The 14,906-nt window shown below is 41.3% G+C and overlaps 1 protein-coding gene across 1 annotated transcript in view; it reads left to right on the forward strand.

The window, feature by feature from the left end:
* The window catches only part of LOC122558100 (receptor-type tyrosine-protein phosphatase eta-like), a 125,563-nt gene that overhangs the window by 83,979 nt on the left and 26,678 nt on the right, over nucleotides 1–14,906 (forward strand). Inside the window, exons 17-22 of the mRNA XM_043706419.1 lie at nucleotides 2,392–2,593; nucleotides 6,143–6,261; nucleotides 6,956–7,043; nucleotides 9,019–9,063; nucleotides 13,232–13,243; nucleotides 13,975–14,056. Of these exons, the coding sequence (XP_043562354.1) occupies nucleotides 2,392–2,593; nucleotides 6,143–6,261; nucleotides 6,956–7,043; nucleotides 9,019–9,063; nucleotides 13,232–13,243; nucleotides 13,975–14,056 (548 nt within the window). The remainder of the gene's footprint in view (nucleotides 1–2,391; nucleotides 2,594–6,142; nucleotides 6,262–6,955; nucleotides 7,044–9,018; nucleotides 9,064–13,231; nucleotides 13,244–13,974; nucleotides 14,057–14,906) is intronic.

Raw genomic sequence — 14,906 nt, forward strand, 5'->3', positions numbered from 1 at the left:
TTGTTGGAGGGAATCCTGAGGGACAGGATGTACATGTATTTGGAAAGGCAAGGATGGATTAGGGATAGTCAACATGGCGTTGTGCGTCTCTCAAATTTGATTGAGTTTTTTGAAGAAGTAACGAAAAACATTGATGAGGGTAGAGTGGTAGACATGATCTGTATGGACTTCAGTCAGGTGTTCCCCATGGTAGACTGGTTAGCAAGGTTAGATCTCATGGAATACAGGGACAACTAGCCATTTGGATACAGAACTGGCTCAAAAGTAGAAGATAGAGGGTGGTGGTGGAGGGTTGATTTTCAGACTGGAGGCCTGTGACCAGTGGTTTGCCACAAGGATCAGTGCTTGGTCCACTTTTTTATCATTTATATAATTTATTTGAATGTGTATAGTTGGTATGTTTGGAGATGACACCAAAATTGGAGGTGTAGTGGATGGTGATGAAGGTTACCTCAGAGTACAACAGGATCTTAATCAGATGGGCCAATGGGCTGAGGAGTGCAGATGGAGTTTAATTTAGATAAATGTGAGGTGCTGTATTTTGGAAAGGCAAATCAGAGCAGGACTTATATATCTAATGGTAAGGTCCTGGGGAGTGTCACTGAACAAAGAGATCTTGGAGTGCAGGTTCATAGTCCCTTGAAAGTGGAGTCACAGGTAGATAGGATAGTGAAGAAGGCGTTTGTTATGCTTTTCTTTATTGGACAGAGCAGTGTGTATAGGAGTTGGGAGGTCATGTTGCGGCTCTACAGTTTGTTGGTTAGGCCACTGTTGGAATATTGTGTGCATTTCTGGTCTCCTTCCTATCAGAAGGATGTTGTGAAACTTGAAAGGGTTCAGAAAAGATTTACAAGGTTGTTGCCAGGGTTGGAGGATCTGAGTTATAGGGAATGGCTGAACAGGCTGGGACTGTTTTCCCTGCAGTGTCAAAGGCTGAGGGGTGACCTTATAGAGGTTTATAAAATCATGAGGGGCATTGAAACGGTTAGTTGGCAAGGTCTTTTCACTGTGGTAGGGGAGTCCAGAACGAGAGGTTATGGACTCTCATACTGAACCCTAAGTTTAGTGTGAGAGGGGAAAAATTTTTAAAAGGGACCTAATTGGCAACTTTTTCACTCAGAGGGTAGAGCGTGAATGGAATGAGCTATCAGAGGAAGTGTTGGAGGCTAGTACAATTACAACATTAAAAAGGCATTTGGATGGGTATACGAATAGAAGAGTTTAGAGGAAAATGGGCCAAGTGCTGGCAAATGGGACTAGATCAGGTCAGGGTATCTGGTTGGCATGGATAAGTTGGACTAAAGGGTCTGTTTCTGTGCTGTATATCTCTGACTCTGTACTAACCACCACCAGTTTAAAAAAAAAATTGTCAATTCAGTATTTGTATGCAAAGCCTGTTAAGGGAAATACAAGCTATCAAAAGTGAGGAGGCAGTAGGGGAAGAGGGATGGGACTAAGTCAAAATAGAGTTGGAGGGGAAAATAAAACTCTGCATTCCCTGGTGCCTACATCTCTCTAAAAGCTTTGAGAGCATTGATGGACACTGTGTTCCCTCTCCAAAGACACCTGGGCACGGATGTAACCAGGTCTGTTTTGTAAAAGGCTCAAGTGGCAAGTGCCTGCTAGGTAGGCCATTGCCTGTTCCCAAGGAAATTCATAAACTTCATCGGGAAATTAATTAGTGATTCCCCATGGGCCTTACAGGGATTATCACAAGAACAAAAAGGCGAATTGTTTAATCTATAAATCTGTTCAGAAAAAAGGTAATTTGTGCAGATAGCTGCAATACAATAGTTTTAAAAAGAACATTGGACCACATCATGTTGTCATACATGAGTGATTTTGTGTATTATAAAAATTATGTAGCTTATGTAATTCCTCCCAAAACATTTTTAAGGACATTTTCTCTTCAGAATGGTCCTTGTTCTTTTCTGAAGGTTTTGGAAATCACAAAGTATATTTTGGGTCCTTGTTCTGCAACCTATATACAAAGGTTTCTTTAAGTTTCTGATCGTACTGAGAAACTTTGATGCTATTGATCACCAGTGGTAATTTTCCATAATGGCTTGTATAAAATTAGAAACAGGACTGGAGGTGGTAAAGGATGATCAAAAAGCTTGTTAAGAGGCTTGAGCTGTTGGAGCGATAAAACACAAGTGAAGGAATTAGTTGAATAAAGTCATATGTGATAATTTTACTTAGGAATAATTTATGTCTTAGCTTTTCCTATGAGTGAATGAAAACAAAATTTTATGGCAGCGTTTTAGATGATTCAATGAAATAAAGTTGATAATGCTTTGCTTGTTAATGGAGCGAAATAGATGAGTCAAGTGGCTTGCCTCATTTTGCTTGTTCTTTTGCTTTTAAGGTTTATTTTTCTTTTCACTTCAGGTAGAAGCCCTGATGCAGCAGCTCTTGAAACAGTGTATAGTTCTGTCAGTCCAACTTACGTAACTCAAATTGTCAGTATTACTAATGCAGCTCGGATAACTAGGGGACCTGCTTTGTCTGCTCCCATCACTGTCGATGTAGGCAACAATGCTAAAAGTCATGGATATGTTAATCAAGAGTTGACTCCTTTAACCGCATACCGGTAAGTTCTGCAATAATACATGTTTAATAAATTAATGGAAAGAAATAGCACTGTTCTGAAATACAATGTGATAATTGTCTCTTAGATCCGAAATAGTATTGAAAAATTGCTCCTTTCAGAGATGACTATTTTCTGCCCTACTCAATTAGGTAGATACGGGACCATTATTTGCCTTCCCACCTGTTTAGGAAGAGATGGAATGCAATTTACTTGCCCACTCAGGACATTATTCGCAAACAGCAGAAGAAAGTTTGATGTTCGGTTGAAATAGTGTTATCTAATTTCTTAGAAGTGCAATTACATGCATGAGAACAGGAGAAATAATATCTCAATACAGCATGTTGTACACAAGGGTTATGAAAATGGCTGAAGCATTTTAACTATTGGTCTGATAATTCAGGAAGTCTTTTCGTAAAGAGTCTTATGTAGAGTCCCTACCTGTGGGCTAGAGCTGTCTCAAAATCCTAAACCAGAATTTGTTGGCCATGGAATTTCCATTTCTAACGTGTCTAAACTGGTTGATTGTCTGCTTGTAAATTACTTCATTATGTCTGGTAATAGGTGGTATATTTCCGGGCCAGGCATCCTGCAGAATGCAACAGCCAACTGCAGAAGTGCCTTGCCGTAAGTGTGGGCCAAGCTAATGGATACCCATGGTATTTCCATGTAGTTGCAGTAGTGAAAAGTGCAACATTAAGTGAAATGTTACTCAGCAAATCAGATTTTCCCATCAAGACCAATACAACATTAACATTTTTCTTTCTATCCACAGGTGCTGCCAAACCTGCTGAGTTACTCCAGTAATTTATGGTTTTGTTTCAGATTTCTAGCATTCCCAGTTCTTTGCTTTCTTTAAGAATCTTAGGGGACTTGACAGTGTAAATGCAGAACATTGTTTCCTCTTGTGGGAGAGTCTAGAACCAGAGGGCAGAAACTCAGAATAAGGCGTCACCCATTTAATTTCAGAATAAGGAGGAGTTACTTATCTGTGAATCGGTGGAATTCTTTACAGCAGAGGACTATGGAGGTGGATCATTTAGGGTATTTAAGGCTGAAGTAGTGATATTTTTAATCAGAAGGAGAATCCAGGGTTATGGGGAAACGCAGTTGAATATTATCCGATTAACCACAATCTCATTGAATGATAGAGCAAATTCAGTGGGCTGAATGGCCTGCCTCTGCTGCTAAATCTGAAGGTCTCAAACACAATCCTGTTAATCCAAATTTGCAGATTTCAAAATATCCCTGTATAGAACTCAGTGAGGGTAAATCTTTTTCTAACACCTCAACAAGTTTAATTCCCAAACTGTAAAATCTGATAATCCTTTCCTGGTGCTTTTGTGCACCTGAGCACAAACATTCTCAGCTTCAAAAGAACTTTTCAAGGTTTCAGCCATATGCTCCTGGTCTTGGGTAGTTACTAAAATCTTGTTCTCAGGTAATCATTTTTTTGGTATCTTCCCCCTTTTCTGTGGAGCATCCACCTTCACCCAAGGACTTCTGCTGAACAGCTCCAGACTGAAATTAAAAACATACAATACGTTCAAATAAAATGTTTTTATAGCATAAAAGGAAAATATAATGTTTCTATTTATCTCCTACCTATCGATGGTATCTTATGTTCACCCCTGCTCCCTTCCTGACCCACCCTATGAATGAGTGTCCAAGTGTGGCGCTGGAAAAGCACAGCAGGTCAGCCAGCATCTGAGGAGCAGGAGAGTTGACTTCTCAGGCATAAGCCCTTCATCAAGAATGTGGTGGGGAAAGGCAGCTCAGATATAAATGTGGGGGTGGGGCTGGTGGGAATGTGATGTGGATGCAATTGTGATAGGTCGGTGGGGAGGTAATTGTGATAGGTCGGTGGGGAGGGTGGAGCAGATATGTGGGAAGGAAGGTGGACAGGTCACTAGGGAGGTGCTGAGTTGGAGGTTGGATCTGGGATGAGGTGGGGTGGAGGGGGTTTTGGAAATTGGTGAAGTTGATGTTGATGCTGTGTGGTTGGAGGGTCTCAAGGTAGAAGATGAAGCAGTTTTCTTCCAGGTGGCGGGTGGGTTTGATTTGGTGGTGGAAGAAACCCAGGTGTTGCGTTTCCTTGGCAGAGCTAGAGGGATAGTTGAAGTGGTCGGTCACAGGGTAGTGGGTTGATTGGTGCGTGCGTCCCAAAGATGTTCCCTGAATGGTTCAGTGAGTTGGTGTCCCAATGTAGAGGAGACAAAATCGAGAGCAATGGACACAGTAGCTGAGGTGGGTTGATGTGCAGGAAAATCTCTGCCAGATTTGAAAGAATCCTTTAGGGCCTTGGACGGAGATAACTGCCCAGTAATAGGTTGCTTGGAGGATAGAAGCAATTGGGGAAGTGGGTACGAGCAGTAAGGGAAGAGAGTTTGTTGAGGTGGGGTGCAGTGAGTGGTTTGAAGCAGCAAGTGGGACAGGGAAATATGGCAAATGCGAACAGGTTGTGGAGAGCAGCAGTGTGCAGAAATTGGTCAGTGGGCAAGTGGGACAGAGTAAGGGGAGAAGCGAAAAATGGGAGAACGTTCTGGAGGAACGTGATGAGCAGCATTGGATTGGAAGGAAAGGAGTGAGACAAAGTGGATCTGGAAGGCAGGTAGAGTGATCAGGGAGACGATCAGGAGATGGTTGGTGATTGGGAAATGAAGTGGGAGATGCTTGGAGGGGAAGGCAGATGGCAGGGACAACTACCATAGTGTGAATGGATCACACGAAATACTGTTAAATCAAAGGTCCCAATGATCGATGTGAACGCCATGCTCATTATATCCATTTGCTAAAACAACAGTACTGAATATAGCCACTTCAAGACAGAACTCTGTGAACTCTAATGATTAAACTCCAGATTTATAGAGAGGATTAGTTAATTTCTGTTCCTTTTATAACTTGGTTGTTTCAGGCTGGATGTAAAAAAAAGTTGTAAAAGAGTTATTTTTTAGCTGTTGGTTTCAGGGGTGGTTTAATAATTTTGTAAAGAATAATATTCGGGGACATTTTGTCCCATGATTCATCCAAGTGTTTGTAGTAGCCTCATCATGATTTGAATGGAATGCATATGTGGATTCCATGGTGCTAGCCAGTGACACTGCCTGTCTTTGTGCAAATGATGTATTTCTCAATCCCGCTGACCGGCAATAAATTCTTGGTACATACCACTTGCAATATGCAGATATAATAGAGAATGGAGCAGCCCCATCTTATCAAGAAAAGCCATTGTTCCTCCTCCTGCTGTTGCGTGTCTCCCAGTACATGGTTTCCGTGCCAATTCCAAGAAATCTGGCTCATTTGCTGCAAAACAGGAAGATTCCCAAAGCCTGGGGCACCCTATTAGTGAATATTTTCAGGGGGCACTGTTCTCAATTATAGAGGTTGTTTCTCTGGCTTCAGTAGTGCTTTTCCCTCTCTTGATTGCAGCAAGAAATTTTTATTTTCTCGTAATGATTAGGCTTCCAGTTTACAGTATCTCCATTAGAGTACCCTTCAGAGAATCCATTGCAATGCCTTCCCTAATGTTCTTTACTTCCTGCTCTTTTACAGAGTCAGCTTGGCTGGATTTACAAAAATAACATTTAATTCAGACGATAAAATCAATTCAAATGCATCCTTCTACTCGGTGTATGAATACTCGGAGAAGATTTTCTTGAAACAAAATCCAGGTTTGTTTCAGGGGAAAAAAAACCTGTCTACATGCCTTTGAATTTGCGTTCTGCGTCTGCTTTTTTTACTGGACCTTTTTCATTTATCATAATATTTCTTTTAACCTTTTTGTGTTGTATAAGCATTCTGCCGTAAAGAGATGTAAAGAATGCCTCTTTCTTTATCTGCCGGAATAAAGCTATATTTATTTAATTTCTCACACTAATTTCGCATGCTTTTTTGGCTTAAGGAGATTGCCAGTTGGAATCAGTATTATTTTTTGCCCTAATAGACGCCCGCTGGAGTTAGCACTAAGACCGTGTCAAATCTATTTCATTCAATATGTCTACAATCATTAAAGAGTCAGAAGATTTTCATTCTGTCAGTCTGGTCTAAATATTAACCCAGATTCCAACATTGACAGGATAAAGTGCTAACCCTCTGGACCAACCTGTTTCAGCTGGTACATTATATTCTGACAGAAGTATTGAAAATTCAACTCCCTTCAAATAATAATGTATTTTTGGGAGAAGAGTAAATTGGAGAAGTTGATTATTAAACATGGGGTGAAATACAACTCCAAAATCTGTCACCCTAGATTACAATATTCCAGTCATAATACTGACTGAGTCATAGTTTTTCAAGGAAGAGAGAAAAGCTTTCTCCAGTACTGCCTGCAAGATTTGTTCACGCCTGTTGGTGTGTCTATTCCAGATGTTATTATTGGAGCTGTGGTCGGAACCATCCTAGGTGCAGCAGTCATAATCCTCTTGGTTGTGCTGCTTTTCTTGTGGAAGAGAAGGTAAGCAACATCCCTGATCTGTACATGTTCATTCATGCCAATCCCTTTTGTCAATCACATCACGCAACTTAGAAGTAGTTTTCTGCCTCTGCATCCTGCTGAATAAGCCTGGAAGCTTTGCCACCGAAGAAGGTGTTGTACAGAAGCTATGTCTACCCATTAAATTTAGATATAGTTGCTGAATAAGTTATTTAGACAGAATAAGGGATCATTCTAATTCCAAACTGTACAGTTTGGTGTGATTCTGAGCCAAAAATACCAGAAACGTCTCAGCCAGTGTGTACTGTGTTAGCTGATCTCAATTGGTATGATTGAGGGAGGCTATTTAGTTTATTTTGCAGTTTATTTTATTTGAAATGTAGTTTTGTTGCCTGTCATCGCTGAATCGCACTCCTTGCTAAATAATCAAATTTTATGCCTCTATATCCTTTCCAAATATAGCAGATTTTAATCTCTCTGTCTGGAAGTGCAAATGTCTTGATATCAGTCCTGGATCTTGTTACTGATTTTTATACCTGTACCTCCATGGTATAAACTCAAGACTGAACTTAAAACAATGCTCTGTGCTGTTCCGTTCACTTTTACGAGCAAACGATTTCACTGTAAGTGCTCAAATACACTCCATGCTTCCCAACCCCTGTCAGATCCCATCTCATTAACCTATTTTCACTTTATAAGTCAAGGAAAGGCTTCAAACTCTTGCTGTACGCTATTTCCAGAGTTCAGCTTGTTGATCAGCAATGAACATCATTTTTGATTTTCAATTCAACAAGGGAACATTGCACCTCCGGCTTGTTGATCCTAAAATAAGCTTGATGATTTTGACCATTTTGATCTACGACAGGAGGCAGATGAGGCAAGTGGTTTTGATGCATTTTAAGTGAAGCTAGATGACCATAAGAGGGAAAAGGAAGTAGAAGGTTCCAACAATAGCTGAATGAGGAAAGATAGGAGTAGGCTCAAATGCTGCATAAAAGCCAACATTAACAGGATGGGCCAAACAGCCTGTTTCTAGAGTTTAAATTTTATGGCTGTTTCCTTCATTATTTGCTGTTGTGCAATGACCATAAATATTTTAGTTGTAAGTCTGACATCACTTTAAATCTCTCCTGTAGCTACTTTGATGCATTATTTTCATGATTGCCCTCAATATAGATGGTGTGGACAAGGTTGAAAGGTGAATCCACGTACCCAGAATTGATCTGTTCTTGTTCCTCAGGACACTCGCTATACCTCCACAACCTGTAGTATTCTCCATAATCATTAGCAATGTTAGAGTCATCATCCAATCCTTCCTTTCCTTGCCTGGCTTGGCAATTGTCTCAAAAGGACAGGAGGATCAACTGTGGGTCTTCCAGCCCAGATTTAAATCTTAGCTCAGATATAACACCACTCCACTTAATTAAATAACCTTCCCAGTCCCAAAACTGACCATCAGTGAGAGCTGGAGATTCCACCCCACGTTTCTTCCCCAAAAAATTGAAAATTAGACACAGGGCAATAGCAAGGTATTTTATGCTCTGTGTCACAGGATTTAAGTTCACATCAATAACTACTGTTGCAGTGCACTTCTGAACTTGGCCACACCATCAGGTAGAATAATGAATTGGATTTAGGTGCTTTCCCCACTGGGAAATGCTAAGTTGAGGTTGGATGCTTCCCAAGATTATACAAAACTGACTCTAGACATCCCCACTTTAAGGTGAGGCTGGGCACCTTTGATTGGACAATACTGAATCCTAGCGAGGCACTAAATGGAGGCTAGAAAGTCCTTTTAAAATCTAGATCATTTAAATGACACTCATTGTTCACACATAAAGGGAGCATATGTCATCAGGAGACCGAAAGAAAAGAACAGTGCTGGCCAGGTGGAATAATTCTGGCTATAGCAGCGAAGTCATAGTGTTGCTTGCTATTGAGATTTGTTACGATCTGAGTTCATAGCTATCAACTTAGTATTTCTGTCTCTTCACAGAACCAAGTCCAACAATGGGAATTTAATTCCAATCCCGAATATCAGGTAACTCTCTCTTTTTGGGTAACTAAAACAAAGCATTAAAACATATAGTACAGAACATTATCAAAATGAGGGAAAGACAAATTTTATCAAGATCAGATACAATTTGGAGGGGTCTGAGTGAAATGGGAATGGCTACTTGCAGATAATACTTTGTCAGAGGAGGCATTCAATAAGGAATGTGCAAGGATAATATGTTTCCATAAAGGGTGAAACCAAGACACACAGAATCCAGGATGCTAAGGAAAACAAGAAGTTTGTGGCAAATACTGAGGGCTCAATCTAGCAGAGTTCCTAAAAGGCTATAGAACATGAAAATGCAGGGAGGAACGTAGGGAAATTAGGAATGCAAAAAAAAGTGCATGAGGAAGCAAGTAGATCAAAGGAAATCCCAAAGGGCTTTTGTAAATATATAAGCAGCAAGAAAATAACTAGGGAAAGTGTAGTGACCATTAGGACCATAAAGGTAATCTGTGTTTACCCAAAAGTTGTTGGCACAGTTTTCAGTGAACACTTTGCATGGGTTTTCTAAACTGAAAGGGATGGTGCAGGTATAGACATCAGGTTGAAAGATAATGAAATAGTGGAAGAAATCAACATAAAAAGAGAGGGGGTTGCTTAAGAGTTTAGCAGCCTTAAAAGTGGTTAAGTCTAGGGGCCTGGATAGGGTAGATAAGAAAACACTTCTTATCTTAAAAGAATCAGTAACTGGGGGGTATAGAGGTAAAAGGTTAAGATTTTTTTCAGTCAGTGTGGGAGTCTGTAACGTGCTGCTTGAAAGGGTAGTTGAGTTAGAAGCATTTTAAGCAGCATTTAGATTTTCACTCACTTTTCCATAGCGTCCAGGGCAATGGGCCCAAAGCTGTGAAATGGGATTAATGTCAAAAGTCTTTATTCACTGCTGGCAGACGTGATGGGTTGAGTGGCCTCCTCCTGTGCTATCAATGTCTCTGAATTTATTTCACATAAAAGAATGTCATGGTTGCTTTAGAGGCTAATCAGAAATGAATGAAACCCAGGTCAAAAACTAGCAAAGAGATGAGCATTGGGAAATGTCGCAAAGCAGGACAGAGGTGAAGGAGAGGAAGACCTCCACAGTGAATTCCAGAATATGATGCATAGTTTCCTGAAGCTTGGTTATATTGAGAGGGAGCATAGAAAGCCGGAGTGCGAGGAGGGGTATGTTTTGAGGATTAAGGTACTGCAGGTAGTTACGTAGATAGAGAGGTGATGTGGCAATGAATTAAAAAGAAGATAGTAATTTTAAATTTATCAAAAGGAAAGAAACTAAAATAGCTTACCAAAGGTGAAATGATTAATGAGCAGAACTTGGTGCTGGGTATCATAGAGGCATACTGTGGGACATGCTGAGGTTTAGAGGGTAGAAAATGCCAAGTTAACCAGTCCAGCATTGCGATGTTCAACTCTGGAGAGACTATGGTCTGGCTGAGGGTTTCAGTGAATTCTTTGACATAGTTTGATACTGTTTGGTGCCATTAATGAAACCATTAGGCTGCGTTACCACTGGTTAAAAAGGAGAGAAGCATTCAGCAGTCATGCAAATCTTCTCAAGCATCTATTTCCTGGCACATAGCATCAAAGTAAAATATCACAGCTGTACTGAAGGAGGGCACTATGGAAGACTTGAGCAGTGAGGCAATATGGACAGAGCTCAGAAATAGGAAAGATGCAATAACAATGTTGGGGCTGTACTCCAGGCCTCCCAACAGCGAAGGTGAGATAGAGATACAAATATGTCAGGAGGAGAAAGTGAGGACTGCAGATGCTGGGGATCAGAGCTTAACAATGTGTTGCTGGAAAAGCGCAGCAGGTCAGGCAGCATCAAAGGAGAAGGAGAATCGACGTTTCCTTCTCCAGGAATGAGGAGGGTGTGACCAGCAGGCTAAGATAAAAGGTAGGGAGGAGGGATTTGGGGGAGGGCCGTTGGGAATGCGATAAGTGGAAGGAGGTTAAGGTGAAGGTGACCAACCCAACCCGCCCCATGGCTGAATACTTTAATTCCCCCTCCCACTCCACCAAGGACATGCAGGTCTTGGCCTCCTCCATCGCCAGACCATGGCAACACGATGCCTGGAGGAAGAGCGACTCATCTTCTGCCTAGGAACCCTCCAACCACAAGGGATGAATACGGTAGTGGGAGGGGGAGTTAAAGTGTTCAGCCACGGGGCGGTTGGGTTTGCTTGGTGCGGGTGTCCCAGAGGTGTTCCCTGAAACATTCCACAAGAGTGCTAAAAGGGGTCATTAGATATCATTAGCAAACGGGGTTAAGGAAACTCCCAAAGCCTTTTTTTTTCATATATAAGGAACGAGAGGGTAACTAGAGAAAGGGTTGGCCCACTCGAGGACAAAGGAGGAAAGTTATGCGTGGAGTCAGAAAATGGGCAAGATTCTTAACGAGTACTTTGCATCGGTATTCACCGAGGAGAGAGACACGACGGATATTCAGGTTAGGGTTAGAGCTTTGAGAACTCTAGGTCAAGTCAGCATTAGGAGGGAGGAAGTTTTGGGTATTCTAAAAGGCATTAAGGTAGACAAGTCCCCAAGTCTGGATGGGATCTACCCCAGGTTACTGAGGGGAGTGAGAGAGGGCGCTTTAACAGATATCTTTGCAGTGTCCTTGAACACGGAGAAGTCCAGACGACTGGAGAATTGCTAATGTTGTCCCCTTGTTTAAGAAGGGTAGCAGGGATACTCTAGGTAATTATAGCCTGAGGTCAGTGGTAAGGAAGCTGCTGGAGAAGATACTGAGGGATAGGATTATTACCATTTGGAAGAAAATGGGCCGATCAGTAATAGGCAGCATGGTTTTGTGTGGGGAAGGTCATGTCTTACAAAGCTAATGGAATCCTTTTTGGAGGGGACAAAGTTGATTGATAGGGGAAGGGTTGTAGATGTCATATACATGGACTTTAGTAAGGCGTTTTATAAGGTTCCCCATGATATGCTGACTGAGAAGGTCAAGGGTGTTCTAGCTAGATCGATAGAGAACTGGTTGGGCAACAGGAGACAGTAGTAGAAGGGAGTTTCTCAAAATGGAGACTTGTGACCAGTGGTATTCCACAGGAATCCGTGCTGGGGCCACTATTGATTGTGATAAAGATAAATGATTTGGAGGAAGGTATCAGTTGCCTGATAAGCAAGTTTGCAGATGACACTAAGATTGGTGGAGTAGCAGACAGTGAAGGGGGCTGTCAGAGAAAACAGCAGAATATAGATAGACTGGATAGATGGGCAGAGAAATGGCAGGTGGCGTTCAATCCAGGCCAGTGTGAGGTGATGCATTTTGGAAGATCCAATTCTAGAGCGAACTATACAGTAAATGGAAAACTCCTGGGGAAAATTGATGTACAGATTTGGGTGTTCAGGTCCATTGTTCCCTGAATGTGGCAAAGCAGTTTAGTAAAGTGGTTAAGAAGGGATACGGCATGCTTTCCTTCGTTGGACAGGGTATTGAGTACAAACATTGGCAGGTCATGTTGCAGTTGTATAGGAATTTGGTTCGGCCACATTTGGAATACTGTGTACAGTTCTGGTAGCCACATTACCAAAAGGATGTGGATGCTTTGGAGACGATGCAGAGGAGGTTCACTCGGATGTCGCCTGATATGGAGAGCATTAGTTATGAAGAGAGGTTGAACAGATTAGGATTATTTTCATTAGAAAGGTGGAGGTTGAGGGGGGACCTGATTGAGGTCTACAAAATCATGAGAGGTATAGACAAGGTGGATAGCAAGAAGCTTTTTCCCAGAGTGCTGAACTCAATTACTAGAGATCACGAGTTCAAGGTAAGAGGAGAAAGGTTTAGAGGAGATATGCGTAAAAAATCTTTTACGCAGAGGGTGATGGGGGCCAGGAACGCGTTACCAGCGGAAGTGGGAGAGGTGAGAACGATAGCATAATTTAACATGAATCTAGACAGATACAGGAATGGGCAGGGAGCAAATGGATACAGATCCTTAGAAAATAGGTGGCAGGTTTAGATAGAGGATCTAGATCGGTGTAGGCTTGGAGGGCCGAAGGGCCTGTTTCTGTGCTGTAATTTTCTTTGTTCTATAAAAACCACCTTTAAATGGTGTGTGCTGCATGCATAAATTGGCTAATAATTAAAGCTCTGTCTTTCATTTTTCCCTCAACCTCGCACTACCTGCAGGGAAGCAAGGCGGTAAGTATGAAATTCTCTTTTTATCACATACTTTGCAGTCAAATGGCTCACCAACACAGAGAGTCTAGTTTTATTCATACTTCATGACCACTTGAGCAATGTAAAGAAAAGCTCCTGGTAGCCATAGAAAAAGTTTGAGTGGAAGGAACAAATAATCCCGCTATCATAATCGCCAAGTGAAACAAAATGTGTGTTTGGACCCAGTGCACTCCACTTAGTGATCACTGTGTTGCATGTACTTATAAATTTTGGAGGCATTCTCTGTGCTAACACTCATTAACAATGCAGGGTCTGCTTCATCTCACTGCAGTCATGTTTCTTGTTGCTAACCAACTTGTTTATTGTGAGCGAATGAGGGTCCCTGAGAAAGCAACCACTTCACGTTCTGGAAGATCGTTTTTTAAAAAATCTAATACGTGCTTTTAAAAAGCATTTTCCATTTAGCATCAGGTCTAGAATTATGGAATTAATGCTCCTCTTCTCAGCTGGTTGCAAAGTAAATGGGACGATTGAAAAGAAATCTGCATTAACCTAATCTGAACATGTTTAGAACAGCATCAACAATGCTTTAAATTTAATCTGTGCTGTACCTGACCCCAGATTCATTACAATGCTGTACTGATAAAATTCTAAGCTTTATGACCATGTATGTTCTTTAAATATTAAAATTTTATGTATACAGTTTTCAAATGAATTGAGGACTGATTGATATGCTTTGTTCCTCTTCATAGTGCCATTAATGTGGACTACTTTGAAGGATATTTCAGTAAACAGCATGCTGACTCTGACTGTGGATTTGCTGAGGAATATGAGGTTAGAATGTTAATTCTATCCAGTAATTTGTTTCTATATCCTGTATCCTGCTTTACTTCCATTCTGGTCTGGGACAGGCTGCGCTCATCTCTGGCTAGTGCTTTTTATTTAAATCAATGCTTTAGCATTATCTGGGTTTATAGGATCTTGTGCTATCAGAAAATCATTCTGCCTAATGTGCAGCTTTCATGTAGAATTCATGAGGCTGTCTTATTCACTGACCCTGCTATTGCTGCAGCTTTGAGATGCCTTCACATTGCTACCAAAGGACTTGGTGTTGCTATTAATCGTTCCTCATCCCCATGATCACAATAACCATTAGACAATTAGTGTGACCATAAGAACATAAAACAAAGGAGCAGATGTAGGCCATTCCACCCATCCATTCTACCAGGATGTCTATTACATAAATTATTTAATCTGAAGTACCCTACAAATTAGCAATCATAAATTTATGTGTGTCTCTTTGCATTTCATCTGCTTCCCTTACACTTATTCATGATGCATGTCAAACAGAAGAAGCAGCTTCAATAGGGCTAAGTGACCCCACAGCCAACGGATCAGATCTGAGCTCTGCAGTCCTGCTACATTCAGTAAGAAATGATAGTCGGCGATTTAATAAATAACATGAGATAGAGATGTCTCAAATATTCCTATCCGCAACAATAGGGAGTCCGCAACAATAGTCCAGAAAAATTTACAGCAGTCTTCAGCCACAAGTGCCCAGTATCATCTTGGCCTCCTCCTGAGGTTAGGAGAAAGTGAGGACTGCAGATGCTGGAGATCAGAGCTGAAAATGTGTTGCTGGAAAAGCGCAGCAGTTCAGACAGCATCCAAGGAGCAGGAGAAT

The sequence above is a fragment of the Chiloscyllium plagiosum genome, chromosome 16 (assembly GCF_004010195.1).
Source record: "Chiloscyllium plagiosum isolate BGI_BamShark_2017 chromosome 16, ASM401019v2, whole genome shotgun sequence".
Classification (NCBI taxonomy): Eukaryota; Metazoa; Chordata; class Chondrichthyes; order Orectolobiformes; family Hemiscylliidae; genus Chiloscyllium; species Chiloscyllium plagiosum.